The 11,243-nt window shown below is 48.8% G+C and overlaps 1 protein-coding gene across 1 annotated transcript in view; it reads right to left on the reverse strand.

The window, feature by feature from the left end:
- The window catches only part of KCNK1 (potassium two pore domain channel subfamily K member 1), a 42,758-nt gene extending 37,560 nt beyond the window's left edge, over nt 1-5,198 (reverse strand). Inside the window, exon 1 of the mRNA XM_044239348.1 lies at nt 4,812-5,198. Coding sequence (XP_044095283.1) covers nt 4,812-5,166 — 355 coding nt within the window. The 5' untranslated portion in view covers nt 5,167-5,198. The remainder of the gene's footprint in view (nt 1-4,811) is intronic.
- Between the last annotated feature and the right edge of the window lie 6,045 nt (nt 5,199-11,243).

Consider the following 11,243-nt stretch of genomic DNA (forward strand, 5'->3'; position numbering starts at 1 on the left):
CTTGGCATTTCTGTTCCACATACAACACAACATCTGCCACCCACTTTAGATGAGGCAATTCTAATATGAGGTGTGGCTTTGTCAGTATTTATAAAGGGGGGGAGGGGCAGTGTCATTCTATGATAATCATTTTGGTTTTGGAAGTGGTTGGGATGGTAGCAACTAATTTATAAAAACTTCATGCCCCTGAAAAAACAGCACAAGGAAGTCTCAGATGCTAAACCGTCTTCTAGAAAGTTTTCCAAAAGGAAGCGGAGCACTGAGCACCCCTGACTCAGAGCTCCTTCCAAGTCTCATTCTAAAAGCGGGGTTTGGCAAACTTTTTCTGCAAAGGGCCAAGCAGTGAAACGTTTAGGTTTTGTGGACACACGTGGTTTCTGTCAAAAAGACTCAACTCTGCCACTGTAAAGATGTGACCCAGAAACCATCACCAGCCCACCGCTATTAGCTTCCAAAAGTTCCATATGGATTTGCTGCGAACAGTAACCCATTTCTCCTAATGAAAAGAGTTTGAAAACTCAGGGTCAACCTGGTACCCCCATTTCTTTCTCCCACCTTCTCTTTCCTGAAAACAGCCAATGCTGTAGCAGCTCCCTGCCTAACTGAACCAAAGGCCACTGCAAAATAAGACAGATTGAGTTCCTTTCCTCAGCGCTTTATTTTTATTTATTTATTTTTTTAAGTAGGCTCTACACCCAGCACAGAGCCCAATGCAGGGAACGTGGGGCTTGAACTCACCACCTTGAGATTAAGACCGGAGCTGAGTTCATCAAGAGTTGGACACTTAACCAGCTAAGCCAGTCAGGCACCCCTCTGAGCGCTTAAGAGTTCTGAAACCTCTCTTGGTAAAAAGGGATAAGGCAGCAAGTCCTGACGATGAGGGAGCAGGAGGCTGGCTGAGGACAAAGCAAAAGCTGGCACCTTGCACCCCCTCTCTACCGGCTCCCCTCGGTAATGTGTGTGACATTCCTCAGGCACCCCTGACTGCCATAAGTGAGAAACAAACAGTTAACTTGCAGAAATCACAATCCTGCAAGACAGGAGTCTCCCTAGGTTTACCAATGTCCTAGAGATTTACAACAAAGAAGTTACCTTATCAATAGCACAATTTCCAGAGGCAAATAACTCAGTTCCTCAAGCCCTAAATAAAGTTAAATTCGGGATGCCTGGGTGGCTCAGTTGGTTAAGCGGCTGCCTTCAGCTCAGGTCATGATCCCAGCGTCCTGGGATCGAGTCTCATATCAGGCTCCTTGCTTGGCAGGGAGCCTGCTTCTCCCTCTGCCTCTGCTGCCACTCTGTCTGCCTGTGCTCACTCTGGCTCTTCTCTCTGACAAATAAATAAATAAAATCTTAAAATAAAATAAAATAAAGTTAAATTTCTTCTAAACCCAAATCTCACTAACAAGGACACTTGATAGGAGAAATGTGAAACTTTATCTCTAGATCTCCAAGATAGTGTCAAGAATCATTCCCAAGCATATGGCCCATTGATACACATCTAAAGGGACTCACAAGAAGATTTTTACTACTAGTAATAAATAACCTTTCTCCCAACAATAGCTAGCCCCTCAAGGTCCTGGAGATCTTGCTTCCAAAATTCCTTAGAGACTAACATCACCCCCTTTGTCCTCACCTACCCAACTCCTGTGTATATAATCAGCCACTCCTCAGGATAACGGGGCAGCATCTCCGTCTGCCCACGGGTCCTGTCCCCGTGCTCTAATAAACCACCATTTTGCACCAAAGATGTCTCAAGAATTCTTTCTTGGTCGTCGGCTCTGGACCTCAGCCCACTGAACCTCACCTAGCTTCTAGAACTTCATCACTGATACAAAGTACCAAGCTGACAGCGGACAACAACTGGCTATCTTGGACCCCTACTTACAACACAGCACAAGGAAGGACCTGAGAGTCACCTACCCACAAAACTCTATTTTTACCAAACATCAGCATGATAGAACCAACCCTGCTTAAGGGGGTGAACAAAGAAGCAAACGTACAGTACACAGACATGACAAATTGTTCCTCATTATTTCTTACTTCCCAAGTGTCACCTACATGTCCCTTCATCCTTGAAAACCAAACAAAACAAAAAGCAAAAAACAAAACCGCAGTATCAAAGTTATATGGGAAATACCTCAGTCTAGAATGCCTCCTTTTGTTTTTATACAGCTCTTCCCTCTGGAAAGGTAAAAGGGTACCACACTTTCCTCTCCCACCCCCACACAAATCCCATGCCCGTGTTGCTGTTATCTTTTTTTTAATCCAAGAGAAGTAAAGAGACATTCACGGGATCCTTGGTGAAGCAGAGATTCAAGTCAACATCCCTGAATCACCAACCTAAGTCTTCTTCCAAAGAGACCACAAGCCTCGACCAGTTCCTCACAGGAATGGGAGCTGGTACTCTCTGAGAAGAGAACATTCTGCCCTAAGAAGAGAACATTCTGCCCTAAGCCTATTCACGTTCCTGGGTTGCAGCGATTTCTACTCAGAACAGCAACTCTGTGATGCCCACCGTTAAGGCTCTGGGCAAGCCAGGGCTGACTGTACTGAGAGACTGGGGGACAATGAGCTCAGAGATTTGCCATCGGCAGCGCTGGAAGAGTTAAACAAACAGAACCACAACATGCCTTAGAGCTCTCTGAAAGAGAAGCATGGACCACAATTCCGCTTCAAGTTGTCTAGTATTTTTCCAGAAAACATTTTTCTAGTAATGAAGCAGACTGGCTTCATTCGACAAACCGTCTGACCCCCTGCCACCACACCAGTGTGCTGCTACCACCTGGGACATCAAAATGTGCCAGATCCTGGGTCAACACAAAAATGTAGAAAATTCTGAAGCTTACCGGAACTCTATTTGAATTAATCAAGTCAATTCTACCAATGACAAAAATTAATTGATTTGCTGACTTTACAAACCAAGAGGCATATCTTTCATCTAGTGTATCCTTAAGTGAACTCTTGTTTTGCATGAAAACAGACTTTCCTGGGAACTACAATGTAATCTGAATACCAATAATAAGACATCTATCCCCACTTTAAAAAACAAAACAAAACAAAACAAAAACCCAGGAACTGCAATTTTCCTAATTTTCAAAAAGGGAGAAGAGGGAACCTGGGAAGTAACTCTCTATTCAAGATGTAAACTCTTATTTTTGAGATTTAAATGGCTTTATTGTATTCAATTTAATTGATGAGATTAGGCATGAGCTGTGTCAGTCATGGAAAAAATCCCACCCCGTAAAAGCAAACACTTAATATTGTTCTTATCCTGGTTCTGCCTTTAAAATACCAATACTTAGAAAACACTAGAAATGTTAACGTTTACTCAACATTGTGACCCAGTTCTAAGACCTTTTGTAGCGGGTGGAAACAGTGCGGCAGAGAATGAATGATTTTTGATTGAGAACAAATGTACTTCAAAGGAAAAGCATGGTGACTTAAATGACGGGAGGCTGGGAGCCTGACAAAGACAATGGAGGCAGCCCTTGTCAAAATAAAAAAAGACCGGTGTTGGCAAAGTGGGAAAGAGAGCACTCTTGATTAGCCCGAAGCTTAACACTGTCTCTAGAATATCACAAAGCAAGCTAGAATTGTTCACGGCAGTTTGGTAATGCACCCCAGACTTCCAAATCGTTGTTTTACAGGATTTATATGGAAAGTGTACTATTAGTACCACTTATTACCAAAACACTCAACCGGGTTTAGCCCAAGGGCATTACAAATAAACCATCTCCACCAGGGTGGAGTGAAGGAAGAATTGTTGCCACACAAAGTTGATTCACCTGCTCCGGAGGTGGGGGTGGGGCGGGCCCGGTATCCTAGCAGGGGTCACCCGGGGCCCGGATTCCAGAACTGCCCAGGTAACTAGGAAGTGCGTGACCTTGTTCCAGCCAAGACGGGCGGCTGAAAGATTCCATCTCCTGGATAAAAAAGGGGACTTCGCTGAACGTTCTTTGAGAGACTTTCCAGGGCTCAAGTATCAGTTTATAAATATCTCCAACCAGGTGGGTGCGCCTCGCTTAGCCGCCGGGAAAATCCAGCCTTCATTCATCTAATCCCGCACAGGAAGGGCGCCCCGGGGCACGCGCCGGCCGCGCCCGCACCCCAGGACGCTCCGCCACTCCTGAGCGTCCTACGGGGTGAGCAAGGCGGGGAAGTGTCGCTGCGAAGTTTAAGGGCGGCCTCGCACACCTGAAGTTGAAAAAACTGCTGAATCAGGGTGCCCCCATTTCGCCAGACTCGAGGCGATCGATGCTCCCTTCCTGCACCCCTCCTCCGACTCCGAAAAGAAACCGGATCCGCCAGTCCGCTCAGAGGTCACCCGCGAAGAGCAGGGTGATGTCATCCGGCCACCCCTACAACCGCTCCCCAAAGAGCAGAGAGGCGAGAAATCTATGCATCACCGGGACGGGGCACCCTCCGAAAGGTGACCCCTGAGCGCAGCCTCGGCCCTGTGGGGTGGGGGCGGAGGACGGTGCGCGCACTCGGAACGGTAAACGGGCTCCAGCATCCCCTCGCCCCGCCGCGCGGCGGCTGGGATACTCCAGATCCCCACCGGACAGGCAGGGGCAGGGAACCGCGGAAAACGGGACGCGGGCCCTGAAGCCCCCCAGACACCCCGGCCGAAGGCTTTAGGGACCACTCCCCGGAGTTACGCGCGGCGACACCCAAGGCGCGTTCGGTGGCCGCCGCGCCGGTTTCCGGCTCCGGAGCCCGCGGTGCGCGCCGCGGGGGGACCGGGGGAGGGGCCGGGGCGGAGGGCAGGGGGCCGGGGGCCGCGGCCGCCCGCGCGGCGGGCCTCCCTCTACCTGTGGTGGAGAGCACGGTGCTGGCGAAGAAGAGCGCGGAGGTGAAGTCCCAGTTCCAGTTGCCCGAGGCGTTGCTGAGCACCGACACGCCGTAGTTGCTGGCCTCCAGCACGCGGCCCAGGAACTGCTCGAGCTGCTGCTCCGACAGGCACTCGTGCTCCTCCAGGAAGCGACGCTTCAGCTTGCGCAGCTCCTGGCGCAGCAGGTCCTCGTAGGGCAGCTCGACCGACGAGAAGACCACGGCGCCGAACACCAGGTAGAGCAGGTAGCCGAGCACCAGGAAGCCGAAGCACCAGGCCGAGCGGTGCCGCTCCACCAGGCGCACGCACGAGCTGCCGGCCAGGGACTGCAGCATCTTCCCCCGCCGCCGCCGCCGCCACAGCCGCCACAGCCGCCGCCGCCACAGCCGAGGCCCACGCCGCAGACCGGCCCGCGTGCGGCCCGCCGCCCCGCCGCCGCTCGGCCCCGCCCCCGCCCCGCTCCCGCCCCGCCCCGGACGGCACCGGCCCCGCCCCGCCCCCGCTCGGCCCCGCCCCCGGCCCGCGCCCACTCCCCACGCGCGCCCCCCGCGCTCCCAGGCAGCGGCGTCTGCCTGCGATTGGCTCGCCCCGGAGAGGTTTTTCTTCCTTCTTTTCCTGCTTCCCTGCAATATAAAAGGCCCCGATGATGTGGCGCTGACGTGGGTGCCGGCTCAGGTAACCCGAGAGCCGGCTGAGACTGCGTGGCAAACTTGGCCGGACCGCCCGGACTGGGAGCGCGGCCCGGGCACCCCCGCCCATCGCGTGGTCCCGCGGAGTGGGCGGGGGTCGCTGGCGGGCAGACCCTCGTCCCGCCGTCGCCCCAGGCACCTCCTGCTCCCTCCTGGCTGCTGTAACCAAAGCCCAGCGGACCGCGGGCCGGGTGTGACCGTCTGCGCGGCAGCGCGCTGGCTGTCCCAGCCTCTGCTCCCACCCACACCTCCCACCCATTTTGTCTTAATGGGGCCTGTATTACCAAATAGCGAGCTCTGGAATCCCTCCTTCGTCTGCCCATTGGCCCAAGCCTCGAGCGATGTGGTGGCAACGGTGATGGTGAAAATATCAAAACCCCAGGGTTGGAAGGCACCTTGGGTCATAGAGATCTACAGTCCCCAACCCCGCAAAAGAATCTGAGAATAAAGTAGAGTTTGGGAAAGGCACCTTTCTGAACTCTCGCTGTTTAAAACGTGAAGAGGGAAGCAAGTTCCCAGTGTGCCAACGAACAGAAGAAATTCAGCTTTCCCAAGTGCTTCTTTTAAAGTGACAGGGTCAGTGAGCCACCTGACCGTGGAGGAGAGTGAAAACCGGGGCACCCTTCTGGAAAGGCAATATGGCAATACATTCCCAGAGCCTTGAAGCGTTTGTGCTTCAAGATGATTCCATGATGTGTCCTAAGAAAAAAAAATAACCGGGTAAAGATTTATAGACAGGCTATTCATAAATAATACATGGATATTGTTATATATGCAATACGTATGCATGTGTTTATTATGAAATGATTATTAAAATGCTTCAAGTACGGGAATGGCTAAATAAATTATGGTATCTCTACAGCATAGATATACAGCTGTGGAAGATGGATCTGAAGACTACTGAAGCCTACGTGATCTTATGTATTGAAGATACACAGTCTTATGTACAGAGTCTCAGATACATCAGCTGGCTCCCAAACGTCGTCTTTGAGTGATAGTGGAGTACATAGGTGACTTTTATTTCGTGTACATTTTTATAGTTTTCAAATATTCTGCAGAAATGTTTTTTTTCCATGCAGTCGATCTATTTGTCATATACTATTATATTTTACAGTACAAAATACAAATATTTTACATATTTGAGATTCTTCCAGCTAAACCGGACCTAACTCATGAGCTATAATAATACGGTTGCTATTTTTCAGCCAGTGAGTTCTGAGGTAGCTGTTTACTGACAGACAGCCCGGAACAGTAGGCATCATGCTGAGCCTGACAAATCATTAGAAGGGTTCTTCAGATGACTTTGCCATTGTCTCCTGTATTTCACTTCTGACTTAGACTTTGTCCTGGGTCCATATTACAACTGGGCCAAGGAATCCCAAATACCTTTTTTTTTTTAGTTTTTATTTATTTTTAAAATTTCTTTTCAGTGTTCCAGAATTCATTGTTTATGCACCACACCCAGTATTCCATGCAATCCATGCCCTCCTAAATACCCACCACCAGGCTCACCCAACCTCCCACCCCTCGCCCCTCCAAAACCCAAATACTTTTAAATCATATGTTACTGTCGACTGGAGCCTGGAGGAGGGGGTGGGCTGAGGAGTGCAAGTATTTCTGTAGTTTTGGCTTTCAAAGTGGACCTGAATCTTGAGGACCGAAGTCGGCTGCCTCCCTTCCTCTTCTCGGCCCACAGCTCTGGGCACGTTGATCACCTGTCTTTGTCATCAGAGAAATTAGCAATCTCCGCAATGTCCAGCTAGGCCTTCTGTCTACTGGCTACTTCCCTCCTGTGACCACGTGAGCAGGAGCTGATGTCTCTGACACCCCACCCCCACTTGAGCATGGCAGAGGTCAGCCCATGCATTTCTCAGAAAAAATTCGGAATATGGAAGAAAACACAGGGGAAGGGGTGAAGATTCACAAGGGGGGATCGAGGGTGGGCAGGAGGGGGTGTGTTGGATGCGAGAGGCGTAGGACTGCTTTCTGCTTTGGTGTTCACGTTAATTGACATAATTTGGAGACAAGTGACCAAGCTTTGTGAGAAACAAATCTTGTGCTTGGCACAGAGTCTTGCAAGTTAATCAGACATAGAGATAATGATGTAAATGATCACTATTGTGCCGGATGATAATTAGGCATAAATGGCAAGCAGTTTCTGTGAATAGGTTTAATTCTCTCAACAGGGTAAGATGATGAGAACAACTTGTAGAAATGGTAGCTGCATAGGAAAGTCTTTCACTTTCAAAAAGTGAAATTCACAAACACGGTGTTAGGGAAACCCAGCGCATCAGCAGCAAGTACAAAATAGCGTTCACAGTTCCTTTCCTGGCTTTATACCCGAGAGAGTTGGAGGCAGAAGAGGCATTTTGCGTCCATGTTCACAGCGTTCTCCACAATAGTCAAGGTGAGGGAGGCGCCCAAGTGTCCATCAACAGATGAATGGATTAGCAAAACGTAGTATGAACTTACAATGGAGTATTTTTCAGCCTCAAAAGAGAATGAAATTTTGATGCACGCTACAATGTAAATTGAACTTGTGGACACTTTGTCAGGTGACATAAGTTGATCGCAGAAAGACGAAAACTGTATGATTCCACTTCCGTGAGAAATCTAGAGTAGTCATATTGACAGAGACAGGAAGTAGAGTGAACTGTGTTTGCCAGGGGCGGGGAAGAAAGGGGAATGGGGAGTTAGTGTTTAATAAGGCAGAAGTTTCAGTTCAGCGAGATCAACAGTCCTGAGGATGGTTGATGCGGATGGGGGTGGCACAGTCACATGAATGTGCTTAATGCCACCAAACCGCACACTGAAAAATGGCCAAGACAATAAATTTCATGTTACGTGTCTTTTAGCGTAATTAAAAAAAAAAATGTTAGCATTTGGGTTGACAGGAGGAGGGCAGTTTCTTTAAGAATGGACTGAAGCTATCCCACCAGTCAACAAGCTTCGGGCTGTATCTCTGATGTGGGTCTTTGAAGTAGACATCCTTCACTCCCGGAGAGGGTTGGGACAGTCTGGGGAGTGGGGGTGCCCAGTACAAGGTATGGCCCATACACCCATGAGATATACCTGTCTGATGACGGGTCTGGAAGCTCAGCTTGGAGAAATGGCAGGAGTATTCCAGACATTTGCCTGGAGGAAAGACAATTTAGGATGATCGGATAGCTGCATGCAGACAAAAAAAAGTGTGTGAATTTATTTTGTGTGTCTTCAAAGGGCAAAGCTAAGACTAATGGGCAGAAGATACGGGCATAGGGCTTAGAAACCACTGTAAGAGAGAACGTTCTAATTATGACTTGGCTACCTATGGAATGAGTTGCCTCTAGAAGTGGTGAGTTCCAGCCATGAGTGTCCAAGAGGAAGGCAAACCATTACAAATTAGAAAGACACAATGGAGAGCATTTAGCCTATTAAGGTTCTTTCCAAGTCTGCGGTTTTATAGATGCAGCATTTACAAGGTCAAGTGTGTGGGGAGGAGAGGCGTGAAGCAGGTGACATACAAACTTGGCCCTCTGACAATTGCGGATGCCTCACCTGGAATCCCAACATGCTCCAAACCTTGAGCCCCCAACTTCTGTTCGTACCATGACCGTGTGTCAGGGGACCCCAACAGAGCAGACCCCAGCTTCTCTGACATCTTTGGCAAAGAGTGTCACAATGTCCCTTTACTGTGGTGGGAGGTGTCCATCCTGTGAGAAATGCAGACCAGGTGCAGCCTGAGGTCCGGTGGTAGAGCAGCAAGCACCAGATGACTCCCCTTCGGGTCCTTCTGCCCACACAGGCCTGTGTCACACGGTCTGCCCTGGCCTGGGCGATGCTCGTAATGTCCCTTCTCTCATCTCCATCTCTTAACCATACCTCCGATCCCACTTTACCTGTGAGTGTCAAAACAGAATGGATCCCTGCTCACCTCTTCAACATGCCTCCCGTGGGTGCAAGAAATAAGGAAGGAAGGAAGGGGAAGGAAGATGGGGGCGCTCCTGGAAGCAAGAGATCAGATAGAACAGGGAAAAGTTGGAACTAAAAAAAAAAATTTTTTTTAGTTAAAAGAAAAGCTGTTTTAGAGAGTGTTCTATTGACATCCTCTGCTCTACCCTGCCATGCACACTGGGAGGGTGTTTCCCATCCCCAGCAGGACTTACCTTCACGGTCCCGCTACTGTCCCCTGCCTCTGAAGTCCTGCTGACCTGAGCAGTGGTCACCCAACACTTTAGCATTGTCCAAAACTGGGTCATGTGTCTCAGCAGCATGGAATGGGTTCCCCCAGGCTTAGTTCTTCCATGATCTCAGTCTATTACCATGGGGGCGTTTACGGCCCTAACATCAGAAAAGAGAAAGAAAGAAGAGTAGGGCAGTATCTTTTTTTTGCCACCTGGAACGGTCCAGCCTGGGCGCTGGTTATCACCAGAACCCACCCCCCACCACCACGTGACAGCACCTGGTTCAGCTCTTTGATGGCTTGGCATGATGCACTTCATAACCTGTTATGTTTGCACACGGGGCACCGAGTGTCTTCCAGGAAGCTTTCCAGCAGAGAGTGGCTTTATGGCGAAGGTCAGTGGCTTAGCTTTTCAAGAAGAACCTACCCACTCAGAAAATCTTCAGATCTGGGGACACAGAGATTCCCCCAACGAAAGCCCCTGCACTCCTGGGCCAGGACTCCAGATGAGTCTGTAAACGTTCACTCCACAGCTTCTGAGTTTGTTGTATTAGTCTCTCCCTTCCGTCCTGGAATGGTTTAATTCCTCCCATATCACATGCCACTTCCACTTAAAATTTCCTGTTTCGCAAGACCCAATCCAGATCTGCCATTTAGGCCACCTTTTCTAACTATCTAAATAGGGGCTCCTGGGTGGCACAGTCTGTTAAGCATCAGGCTCTTGGTTTCCGCTCAGGTTATGATCTCAGAACTGTGAGATCGAGCCCCACATTGGACTCTGAGTATCAACACAGTCTGCTTAAGTTTCTCTCTCCCTTCTCCCTCTGCCCTGCCCCTTCCAAATAAATAAATCAATCTTTAAAAAAAAAAAACTTTATCTAAACACACAAAATCCCCCTCCCCTCTCATTCTCCCTTCTGAATACACACATGATCTGTTTGAGTCTCCAGGTCCCTAACGTACCCCTTCCAAGTGTCATTATTTTTGTGAGTACACTTGACCCTTGAGCACTGTTCAACCTTTGTAGGTCCACTTATGTATGGATTTTCTTCTCTACAATGCAACTCTGTAAGTGTATTTTCTCTTCCTTCCTCTTAATGACATTTTCTTTTAGCTTACTTCATTGTAAGCATAGAGCGTATAATACATAGGACATATAAAATGGGTTTTAACTGACTATTTACATTATTGGTAAAACTTCTAGTCAGTAGTTGGCTATTAGTGGTTAAGTTTTGGGAGAGTCAGAAGTTATTTGTGGATTTGGAACTGCACGGGGGATTGGTGCCCCTAACCCCAGCATTGTTCAACCATGAGCCGTAGACGCTTTGTCTCTCTTTGAGAGTGTGTACTCTTAGGAGGAATCCCTGTGTCTCTCAGTTCTTTGTAACCTTGATAGCGGTTGGTACAATTTTTTCACCTGATGTATGTACCATAAATCCTTTTGCTTATTTGATTAATAAATAATCACAATGATTACACTTTCCCCAGGAAGAAAACTTTGTTTAATGAGAAATATTTTTAGAACCACGGTCAACCACCCTGTGCTTATACAGTAAGTATC

The sequence above is a fragment of the Neovison vison genome, chromosome 2 (genome assembly GCF_020171115.1).
Source record: "Neovison vison isolate M4711 chromosome 2, ASM_NN_V1, whole genome shotgun sequence".
In the NCBI taxonomy this organism is placed as follows: Eukaryota; Metazoa; Chordata; class Mammalia; order Carnivora; family Mustelidae; genus Neogale; species Neogale vison.